This window comes from Mercenaria mercenaria, chromosome 3 (genome assembly GCF_021730395.1).
Source record: "Mercenaria mercenaria strain notata chromosome 3, MADL_Memer_1, whole genome shotgun sequence".
Lineage (NCBI taxonomy): Eukaryota > Metazoa > Mollusca > Bivalvia > Venerida > Veneridae > Mercenaria > Mercenaria mercenaria.
In genome coordinates, this window is record NC_069363.1 from 17626454 (window position 1) to 17638921 (window position 12468).

The 12468-nt window shown below is 35.4% G+C and overlaps 1 protein-coding gene across 3 annotated transcripts in view; it reads right to left on the reverse strand.

Moving 5' to 3' along the window:
* The window catches only part of LOC128555512 (SCY1-like protein 2), a 503011-nt gene that overhangs the window by 33673 nt on the left and 456870 nt on the right, over positions 1 to 12468 (reverse strand). For 2 of the 3 annotated variants that reach the window (XM_053537941.1, XM_053537939.1), the window contains exons 16-19: positions 11741 to 11859; positions 10212 to 10315; positions 9632 to 9726; positions 5889 to 5975 (exon numbers count right to left, since the gene is read on the reverse strand). In XM_053537941.1, coding sequence (XP_053393916.1) covers positions 5889 to 5975; positions 9632 to 9726; positions 10212 to 10315; positions 11741 to 11859 — 405 coding nt within the window. The remainder of the gene's footprint in view (positions 1 to 5888; positions 5976 to 9631; positions 9727 to 10211; positions 10316 to 11740; positions 11860 to 12468) is intronic. The other variant, XM_053537940.1, reaches the window with a different exon arrangement.

A 12468-nucleotide genomic window follows, 5' to 3' on the forward strand; every position in this document is an offset into this window, starting at 1 on the left:
TCAACTGCTGAGGGAGTTACACAGAAAATTTGCAAGGTTGTTCAACTGTTGAAGGAATTACGCAGAAAACTTGCAAGGTTGTTCAACTATTGAAGGAATTACACAGAAAACATGCAAGGTTGTTCCACTGTTGAAGGAAGTACACAGAAAACTTGCAAGGGTGTTCCACTGTTGAAGGAATTACATAGAAAACTTGCAAGGTTGTTCAACCATTGAAGGAATTACACAGAAAACTTGCAAGGTTGTTCCACTGTTGAAGGAAGTACACAGAAAACTTGCAATGGTGTTCCACTGTAGAAGGAATTACACAGAAAACTTGCAAGGTTGTTCAACCATTGAAGGAATTACACAGAAAACTTGCAAGGATGTTCAACTGTTGGAGAAATTACATTGAAAACTTGCAATGTTGTTCAACCATTGAAGGAATTACACAGAAAACTTGCAAGGCTGTTCAACTATTGAAGGAATTACACATCAAATTTTCTAGGATGTTGAACTGTTGAAAAAATTATATTAAAAACTTGAAAGTTGTTCAACTGTTGAAGGAATTACACAGACAGTTGGCAATCTGTTCCACTGTTGAAGGAATTACACAGAAAGCTTGTAATTTGCTCAACTGTTGAAGGAATTACAAAGAAAACTTGCAGTACCTAAAATTCTATGCTATCATTTTTTATATCCATAGTTATAAATCTACTCTTCACATAATAATCTTTATCTTGTATAAAAATTTAGTCCACATTTCACATTGCAGAATTTATCTTTACACTAATGCATAATTATTACTTCATGATTAATCAAGGTGTTGAAAGGTTCTTTTTATTTTTACTTCTGAAGGCCCTTATAATTAGTCAGGCAGAACTACAGTTGAATATCGTTACCTCGATATCGGTTAGCTTGATACTCCGGTTAGCACGATGTGTTTGAGCCGGTCCCAATTTTTCCGTATTTATCTTAATGTAGTTATTTATCATTACCTCGATATGATTAGCTCGATACTTTGGTTAGCTCGATGAGATTTTTCAGTCCCGTCAACTTACCTGTACTGTTTTTACATCTGTTTTCTTCGATATCACAGCTTATCAAAAATATCCATGTTATTTGTAAGGTGTGAAAATCAACCTATTGTTGACCCGCGATGTATTAATCATATTCAAGTTAGTTTGTGTGTTTGTTTTGTTTGTTATTTAATCTTTAATCCAATTTAAATGTCTGGAAGTTTGCATTTTATTCCCAATAATTAGTCTTATAAATAAAACAGCGTGCAAGCAGCAAATTTGTTTTCCAAAATAACAACTAATTTGGATAACATTTTCTGTTTGACGGAGTAAAAATCTGCCATTTAGGATTGAGTAACAATATGCGTATTTAACTGGCAAATTTTTGTTACCGAAGCACAGTCCAGATGACTACTCAGCTAGGAACATTACCCCTGCATTCAGACTTGTTTTGGGAAGGAATAAAAGTGCTATTGTTTAAATGTATATTTTGAAAAGTTAAGAAAGTTTTATGTATGTATTTAATTAAGATGATTTGTCGATATCGTTACGTCGAACTTCGGATACGTCGATGCAATTTTTACAGTCCCTTGAATATCGAGGTAACGGTATTCGACTGTATTTGGACAAATCTGTGTGAGGACCTTACAAGGATGCTATAACCAAGCTTTTGCTCATGATCCATCAAGTTGTTCAAGAGCAGAAGAGGTTTAATGCCTTTTTAAAATTTTTAGCTCTGACAGCCCATAAATCATTCAAGTGGGTACTGAGAGAGGACCTTACTAGGATGCTACAGAACAGAACATGATCTTTATTACATCCTAGTAGTTATACAATATGTTTAGTGATAATCCATCAAGCGGTTCATGAAAAGAAGTTGTTTAAAGGTTTTCTGTTTTTAGCTCTAGTGGCTTCTAAAATGAGTCAAGTTAAACCAATTGAATAAACTTGAGACAGAACCTTACCTGGATACTACAGACCAAGTTTGGTGATGATCTAGTGAATGGTTCATGAGAAGAAGTCCTTTAAATTTGTTTTTAGTGTTAGCTAATCAAGCAGAACCATTTAAACAAGAGCCATGTCAGACATGGCTAATCCCCCCACCGGGCAGCTGTATTTGCAAATGGAATGTTAATTTTGTGGTTGTTTAGTAATCATTGTAAGTCTTTTGTTTTTTAAAGTCCACAAAAAAGCTCCTTATAGGTAGAGATACCTTATATATAATAAATTAATAAAATACACCTAAAACTGGAGAGTAACATCTATGCTGTACCACAGAAAAGTGGTCTTGTTTTTTCCCTAGGTCAATATAAAAATGTTACAATATAAGTTATTTATAGTAACAACTAAGGGAAGTTAATCTTTAAAAAAAAAAAAAAAAAAAAAAAAAAAAATTGCAAGTCCACACAAAAATCTTTATCAGGAAGAGACTGGTCAAAATACACCTCAAAATTGGATTTAGCATTTTGTTGTACTACAGAAAAGTGGTCTCGATTTTTCCCTACGACTAGTAATGAAAAGTTACAATAAAAGCTATTTAAAGTAACAACAAAGGGAAGTAATTCTAAAGAAGGGAACTGCGCATGACACTTCGTCTCATGATGGTGTATAATTGTGCCAAGTTACATCAAAATCCCTCTATGCATGAAGAAGAAATGCTTCGACAAAGTCATTCTTGTATCTGACCTTTGGCCTCTAAGTGTGACCCTTGACCTTAGGCTAGTGACCTGGATCTTGCGCTGACACTCCGTCTCGTGGTGGTGAACATTTGTGCCAAGTTATATCAAAATCCCTCAATGCATGAAGAAGAAATGCTCCGGACAAGGTTTTTATTCTTGTATCCTTTGACCTCTAAGTGTGACCTTGACCTTAGACCTAGGGACCTGGTTCCTGCGTATGACACTCCCGCCTCGTGGTGGTAAACATTTGTGCAAGATATATCAAAATCCCTCCATGCATGAAGAAGACATGCTCCGGACAAATTTTTTTAAGAAAATATGATAAAGGGGAATAACCTAAAAATAGGCAAGGTAGAGTTATTGTTCTTGCACACTGCACTTCCTCCCAATGTGTTTCTATCAGTGTATGAAGTTTGAGAAATCCCTCCAGTACTTTTGGGGTTATCTCCGGACAAAATGTTTTAAGAAAATATGATAAAGGGAATAACTCAAAAAATAGGCAAGGTAGAGTTATTGTTCTTGCACACTGCACTTCCTCCCAATGTGTTCTATCAGTGTATGAAGTTTGAAGAAAATCCCTCCAGTACTTTTGGAGTTATGCTCCGGACAAAATTTTTTAAGAAAATAAGATAAAGGGGAATAACTCAACAAGAGGGCCAAGATGGCCCTAGGTCGCTCACCTAAGAAACACTCCATAACAGTGTAAAACATGTTTGACCTAGTGATTTCAAGGAAACAAATATTCTGACCAATTTTCATTAAGATTGGACCAAAAAATTGGTCTCTTGCGATAAAACAAGCATTTTCTTAGATATGACCTAGTTTTGACCCTAGATGACCCATGTTCAAACTCGACCTAGATTTTATCAAGGCAATCATTCTGACCAAAATTCATGAAGATCAACTGAAAAATACAGCCTCTATCACATACAGAAGTTTTTCTTTGATTTGACCAAGTAACCTAGTTTTATGACCTCAGATGACCCATATTCAAATTCGACCTAGATTTCATTAAGGCAATCAACCTGACCAAATTTCATAAAATCAATTGAAAAAAACAGTCTCTATGCATACACAAGATTTTCTTTAATTTGACCTAGTGACCTAGTTTTTGACCTCAGATAACCCATATTCAAAATCGACCTAGATTTCATCAAGACAATCATTCTGACCAAATTTCATACAGATCAATTGAAAAATACATCCTCTATTGCATACACAATGTTTTTCTTCGATTTGACCTAGTGACCTAGTTTTTGACCCGAGATGACCCGTTTTCGAACACGGCCTAGATTTTATAAAGGTAATCATTCTGGCTAAATTTCATGAAGATCAGTTGAAAAATACAGCCTCTACTGCATACACAAGGTTTTTCTTTGATTTGACCTAGTGACCTAGTTTTTTGACCCCAGACGACCTATTTTCGAACTTGGTCTAAATTTCATCAAGGTAATCATTCTGACCAAAATTCATGAAGATCAATTGAAAAATACAGCCTCTATCGCATACACAAGGTTTTAACGTGATATGACCTAGTGACCTAGTTTTTGACCCCACATGACCTATTTTCGAACTTGGTCTAAATTTCATCAAGGTAATCATTCTGACCAAAATTCATGAAGATCAATTGAAAAATACCGCCTCTATCGCATACACAAGGTTTTTCTTTGATTTGACCTAGTGACCTAGTTTTTGACCCAGATGACCCATTTTCGAACTCGACCTAGATTTCATCAAGGCAATCATTCTGACCAAAATTCATGAAGATCAATTGAAAAATACAGCCTCTATCGCATACACAAGGTTTTTCTTTGATTTGACCTAGTGACCTAGTTTTTGACCCGAGATGACCCATTTTCAAACTCGGCCTAGATTTCATCAAGGTTATCATTCTGACCAAAATTCATGAAGAAGAATTGAAAAATACAGCCTCTATCGCATACACAAGGTTTTTCTTTGATTTGACCTAGTGACCTAGTTTTTGACCCGAGATGACCCATTTTCGAACTCGGCCTAGATTTCATCAAGGTTATCATTCTGACCAATATTCATGAAGATTAATTGAAAAATACCGCCTCTATCGCATACACAAGGTTTTTCTTTGATTTGACCTAGTGACCTAGTTTTTGACCCGAGATGACCCATTTTCGAACTCGGCCTAGATTTCATCAAAGTTATCATTCTGACCAAAATTCATGAAGATTAAATGAAAAATACAGCCTCTATCGCATACACAAGGTTTTTCTTTGATTTGACCTAGTGACCTAGTTTTTGACCCGAGATGACCCATTTTCGAACTCGGCCTAGATTTCATCAAGGTTATCATTCTGACCAATATTCATGAAGATTAATTGAAAAATACAGCCTCTATCGCATACACAAGCTAAATGTTGACAGACGACGGACGACAGACGACAGACGACAGACGACGGACGACGGACGCCGGACATCGAGCGATCAGAAAAACTCACCTGAGCATTGCTCAGGTGAGCTAAAAAATAGGCAAGGTAGAGTTATTGTTCTTGCACACTGCACTTCCTCCCAATGTGTTCTATCAGTGTATGAAGTTTGAAGAAAATCCCTCAAGTACTTTTGGAGTTATGGTCCGGACAAAGATCGTTGCGGACGGACGGACGGACGGACGGACGGACGGAGAGCATTTCTAATATCCCCTTCACCTTTGGTGGGGGGATAAACAAATATAAGAGATGATCTTGCCAGGATGTTACAGACATAGTTCGGTGTAATTCTGTCCTGCAGTTTCAGAAGAGAAGATGTTTAAGTAAAAAGCAGACACTGGTGGGCAATAGACAACAGACACAGGGTGATCACAAAAAGCTAAGGTGAGCTAAAAGGACTGATAGATATATGCAACAACAATATCAAGAAAGGGTCACACATACCAAAGTGTACAAAATTAAGTTTGTTCTTTGCAGAAAAAGCTTCGAAACAACATATGTGAATGATATCTCACATCTTTAAATGAGTTGTTCTGTATGAGATTTTGACTTTTGGTAGAAACTTGTTAATCAGTATACACATTAACAGTAGAGCTAAGGCTTTTGAAAACATGTTTTTAGAGTAAGAGTACTCTAGTTTGTGTAATATTCACAAGAGCACCACTGAAATTCAGTTTTCTGAACAGCAAGCCCTAATTTCCCACTAGAATGATCACAAACAGTACAGCTACAAACATAAATGACATGTTTACCTTTTCTAATGGTAATTTTAACAGGCTGGTGTTCTATACTACTCGTCTTGTTACTTTCCAAAATAGGAAGTGAGGAAAAGGAGTATTCTAGTAGAACAAAAACAGTGTTAGTAAATCTCTACTGTATGAACCACCTTTTACAGTAACAAGGTTCTTTGAATTTACTAAAGTTGAAACTAAACATAATACCAGTCATATCTTAACAACATTCTAAAGGCCTCCAACACTGGTAATAAGACTTTTTTTTAAATTTTCAAAAGAATATTTTTATTTCTTAATTTACCATTAACAAAACTATTTCCCAGAAATAAAAGTCCCATACCAGAAGGGGCATTTATCATATTTACTGCCACAGGAACATATATTTTACATTGAAACTAAACTGAAGAAGCTGCATACTCTCTGCTATAAGTCTATAAAATATGTATCTTTTGTGGCTGATAGATGGAGAGACAGGCGGACAAATGGAACAGAAAATAAAATGATCTGTATATTCTACACATTGCTTTCTACCTATGCTCAAGGTTTCATGAAAAAACAATACGTACTTTTAAACTTATGACAGAATCCACTATCTGGGACTGACAAAAGGGCAGACAAATGAATGAACAGACAAACAAATGGAGAAAATCAAATACTGTGCATGTTCTCCGAATTGTTTTCCACCTATATACCAAATTTCATGAAAAAACTGCTTGTACTAAGGTTATGCATATTCTCCATAATGTCACTTATCTATGTATCAAGTTTCATGAAATATATCTTGTATTTTTTAAGTTATCAAAGGATTCCACCATTTTTTATACATTTTTGTCAGATTTATTGACCGTTTGTTGCCACAAAACCACATTTTCTACCATATCAACAATAATTTTGCCAGAGCAACAAAATTAAAGGACACAGACATTCATCAAATTGCCATCTATCCATGTACCAAGTTTCATGAAACTATGTCTACAACAAAGTTAAAACAGAATCCCAGTTTGTGTGACTGACAGATGGATGGATAAATGGACAGACATGCTGTAAACCATAAGTTCCCTTCAAAGAAACAATGTTGGTAGGGGACTAAAAATTTTGCCTTTTTTTTAAATTTTGGTATTTTCAATTTTAAAATTCAATCAAATTTCACAAAACCCTGTTACTTAAACAGTGGATCAAACAGTATTGTGTAAGTAAGTCACTAAGTGTTAGTAAATTTCTAAGCATTATTAAATAACTCTACAACTAGTATGTGATATTTCAATCTGTCTCTATCAGGGTTGTCAAGGAATATTTTGTAGGCAGTCTAACTGCAAAGGAAGGGGTTTTTAATATGTTTTCTTTTTATGTCAGTTTTCCTTTAAAATAGTTTCGTCTTCAAACAATAATACCTGTGGGAATGTCCTTGTTTCCAGGTACAGATTTAAACTTAAATATATTTTTTAAATAATATTCAATAATTACTAGAAATATCACATACAGGTTTTATAAAAAAGGAAACAACAAAATAAAAACATTTATAATGAACCCAAAGAGGAAATGTTTGACAACAAATTCACTTTATAAAACTATTCCTGAAAATACTCTCTGCAGTGAAGTAATAAAGATGTGTCACTACATGAATAAACTAGGCATTTGAAAGTAAATATAGCAAAAGGGGCAACCATTTCCCCCAAAATGATTGCAAACTTTATAAATCTGTGGGCTAATGCTGTGATTTTAAATTTTGTAAAACACATATGCCTCCCATGATATCCTACTGGGTGAAACTGGGTATGAATTCCCAGTCAAAGGTTGCTCTGACCTTGAACCTTGCTTTAGAATAGTAGGGGTCATCTTCTGACCACAGGCACTCATCCTATGAAATCTGATTAATGTAGATAAACTAGAAATCATTGCCAGTCTCCCTGTCCCTGTGACATTGACCTTTGACCAACAAAACAAAAGTGTCAAGACAACAGGCATTTGACATCAGAAGGCATATGTGTTTTCATTTATTGCTTGGAAACCAATGGACTAATGGCTGCCCAATAGGAAAAAAACATGAAATTAACTTCCACCCCCTCCCCCACCCTCCAACGTAAAGGTAAACATAAAAGTGATCATGAAATAAATATCAAAATTTGAAAACATTTTGTGTTGAAATTTTGAAACTAAAAGCAGTCTTGATTTTTCTAACATTCTTAAATAAATGCATAATTAATACATGTTTTTAAATGGAACACATTTAACATATTAAGCCCTCCAGCCAAACAACATGGCAATGACTGTCCTAAATTGCTCACCTTATCTTGACCCTACTTATGACCAAGTTTCATGAGCATCCATCACAAGATTCATGCAAACAGGCTGTTTAAAGATTTTTCTATTTTTAGCTCTGCCTTAAGTGCAATTAAACAGAACTACTCAAATGAAATGGAGAATTAATTTGACCATGAACTTTTTCTATATTCAACTCATCATTTGAACAAATTTGAGAAAAATCAACAGAAGGCTGCTTCGGACAAAGTTTGATGAACATTCATCAATTGGATAATGAATAAAAGTCATTAAAAGGCTTAGCTTCTGTTGTACTACTACCTCTGTTAGCCCCTATATACAGTCAAGCAGAACTATTTATACATTTAAGAAACATCAATACAAGAACCTTCTGACCAAGTTTGTTATGCTTCCATCAAGATGAGATGTGTATTTTAGTTCTGGAGGCAACAAGGTGCAGTCAAGCAGAACCATTTGCACAGACCTGAATATAAATGCTACAGATCAAGTATGGGGAAAACTAAGGAAGAACTAATTCAAAAGTTTGTTTTTCTATTTTTAGCTCTTGCAGCTCCTAAATGAAATTTAAACATATTTGGGAAAGGTCCAAGCAAATCTGGTGAAATTCTGACCTTCAGAGAAAAGGTTTAAGTAAGTAAACATGTTGATGATACTGGACCACCTACCTATACTAAAAGTTCACACCTAAACCTTTGGTTAAAGTGTTAGAACTAAAACAAATTAATGACAGCAAAGTTTATGATTATTAGGTTTAACATTGGCTTTTCTAATATGTTTTTATAATGATTTCTTGTCCAAATATATCCCATATTGTACAAGACAATGTTTAAAAAATATTTTCATTCTATGGCTATTTTTCTCGGTCACAAACATATCTCAAGGGCTTCTGCAAAAATTAATACACAACACAAACTTGTATTATCCCTCATTGTGAACATTGAGATTCAAACAAAGATCATTGCATCTTCTGGTATGAAATATATTGTATCCAATACAGAAATATATTGGACAGTCTCTTGGTACAAATGCAAACCACTGATTGGAAGAGAAAAATAGATATGGAATATCAATGTATAATAACTGCAAGCATTGTGTTTTATTCAAAAGCAAGGACTTAGGTTATTAACCTTCAGCCTACTGGTGGCAAGTGATTCTGCCTTCGCGACCAGTGCAGACCAAGTCAGCCTGCACTGTTCGCTATTCAGTCAGTAAGTTTTCAGTGAACACCCTTTTGAATAATAAGTGGTACTGCCCAAATTGAATGATTGACCAGTCCACTTTAGAATTTTAGCAGGGTAAAGGTTAAAAACTTAAAGTGCAATTAAACTATATCAATTTGATAATGCTATATATAACTAGGTGAGCAATGTGCTAAACTCATTTAAGAAGGGTGTTGTAAGAAATGAGGCAAATTACAATCCAGTAATAAAAAGTGTGCAAAAAGAAAGAAATAAAAGATGATTTTAACAAGATAACAATACCTGTTCTACTTTTCTGTAAGTGTACAGCATCATCAACAGACAGGAAGTTTCTTGTACTGTCCTTCTGACTGTCTGCTGACATGTTGATAAGGCCCCTGTTAAACAATATCAAACTGTTATATTCCAGGTGTAAACAACCAAGTTACAGAGCAAGTGTCATGTTTAATTGTAAAAGATAAGAACAAAAATCCAGTATCTATTCAGGTTATGTCTGAGATAATGACTCAGTTACCTGTGAGGTATGGATACCGTTACTATTCTGGTTATGGCTGAGATAATGACTCAGTTACCTGTGAGGTATGGGTACAGTTACTATTCAAGTTATGACTGAGATAATGACTCAGTTACCTATGAGGTATGGGTACAGTTACTGTTCAGGTTATGGCTGAGAAAATGACTCAGTTACCTGTGAGGTATGGGTACAGTTACTATTCTGGTTATGGCTGAGATAATGACTCAGTTACCTGTGAGGTATGGGTACAGTTACTATTCAGGTTATGGCTGAGAAAATGACTCAGTTACCTGTGAGGTATGGGTACAGTTACTATTCAAGTTATGGCTGAGATAATGACTCTGTTACCTATGAGGTATGGGTACAGTTACAGTCTCCTGTTTCATCTTGTCTCGTCTCTTCCTGTCTATATGCTCCAACATATCCCGTAAAACTTCCATTAAGGCACTGAACTGTATAGAGCAAAGTGAGGGTAAATTAGCAGTTAATCTAACATTACATACATGGTCCATTAAAGTACCCCTGTAAAACAAACCTTTTATTGAATTTATCTAATTATCTAAATTTAGTTATATGTAAGAATGGGAAAACCTTTCTATGGTAATTTGTTTAAAGAGTCTGATTAGGAGGGACTTTAGGTTTACAGACAATAAACAAAATTAATCAGTCTGTCTTCTTTTTTTAAAGCAAGTCCCTAGAAACATCTTACCAGAGATTAATAAAAACCAAGAAACTTTAAATGGATACACTTTCTGAGAAAGATATAAGTGCTTTGAATACAGAACAAAAAATTGTGTAAAAGGCACAAAAGTATATGTCTGCAAATTTCTTCATTCACATAATTAGATCCCAAAGAAGTTTTTAAAAACAAAACTGAAAAACTATGCAGTTATATGAGTCTTCAACAGTTACTTTATATCAGTGCTACAAAATGTAGTATTTGTAAAAACAAGAGGGCGCTCACCTCAGTAACACACCATAACAGTGTAAACATGTTTTACCTAGTGATTTCATTGAGACAAATATTCTGACCAATTTTCATTAAGATTGGACCAAAATACGTGGCCTTTTGAGTGTAAACAAGCATTTTCTTTGATTTGACCTTGTGGCCTAGTTTTTTACCCCACACTATCTAGATTCGAACTTGTCCAAAGTTTTATGAAAACAAACATTCTTTCGGAAAGATTGGACCAAAAAACGTGGCCTCTTGAGTGTATACAAGCTTCTCCTTTGATTTGACCTAATGACCTAGTTTTTGACCTGACATGACCCAGTTTAGATCCAGGCAAATAGCAAATTTTGGCCCTTTAAGGGGCCATTACTCTGGAACCCACGATGGGATCTGGCCAGTTTTCGAAAGGAATCGAGATATTATGCCAATACAAGTTGTGTGCAAGTTTGATTAAAGTTGATTGCAAAATGTGGTCTCTATCGTGTTCACAAGCCCAAAATAGCAAATTCTGGCCCTTTCAGGGGCCATAACTCTGGAACCCTAACGGGATCTGACCAGTTTTCGAAGGAACCAAGATATTACGCCAATACAAGTTGTGTACAAGTTTGATTAAAATTGATTGCAAAATGTGGTCTCTATCGTGTTCACAAGAAATTGTGGATGGACGGACAACAAACAAAGTGCGATCACAAAAGCTCAACCTGTCACTAAGTGACAGATGAGCTAAAAATAAACAATCATATATATCATTAAGGTCAACAGTTTTAATGTCAGCTGTAAAAGCTATTTTACCTTTTTTGCAAGAATTGTGTGCTTATAAATCACTTCTTATTTTACTACCATAGATAAGTACTTTCTCAGTTTTGAGAAGTTTGATATAAATCAGGACAGACCTTATTTTTGAAACTCATCAAGAAGAACGTACCTGTTCCATGCTGAGTCCTGGGTTCACAGTCTGTGGTATGAGGGGTGGCATCACTTTGGTTGCTATCAAATTGTGTGTTAACCCAAATTTCTTGTCACTCATTAGATGTTTGTAAATACCTGAAAAAATCATTTGTTACATAAAAATGTGTATATTGCTATAACTAACTGTTGTTAGAAGTACGAGTTGTCTGTATTGTCTTGTCCCACCTGTAGGGTGAATGTGAGGTTGTTAGCTTAACCAAGGTTCCCTAATTTCCAATCTATTTCTTTTTACCAAGATGTCCCTCAATTTCAACCCCAGCTCCCTTTACCAAGGTGTCCATACTATCCATACAGTTCCCTTCACAAAGGTGTCCCTAATTTCTGATCAGCTCCCTTTACCAATGTGTCCCTCATTTCCACCCAGGTCCCTTAAACAAGGTGTCCCAAATTTCCAACCAGTTCCCTTTACCAAGGTGTCCTTAATTTCCATCGAACTCCCTTTATCAAGGTGTCCCTAATTTCCACCAAATTCCTTTTATCAAAGTGTCCCTAATTTTCAAACAGCTCCATTTTCCAAGATGTACTTACTTCCACCAAGTTCCCTTTACCAAGGTGTCCATAATTTCCATCAAGGTCCCTTTACCAAGGTGTCCCTAATTTTCAAACAACTCCCTTTACCAAGGTGTCCCTAATTTCCACCCAGTTCCCTTTACCATGGTGTCCCTATTTCCACCCAGCTCCCTT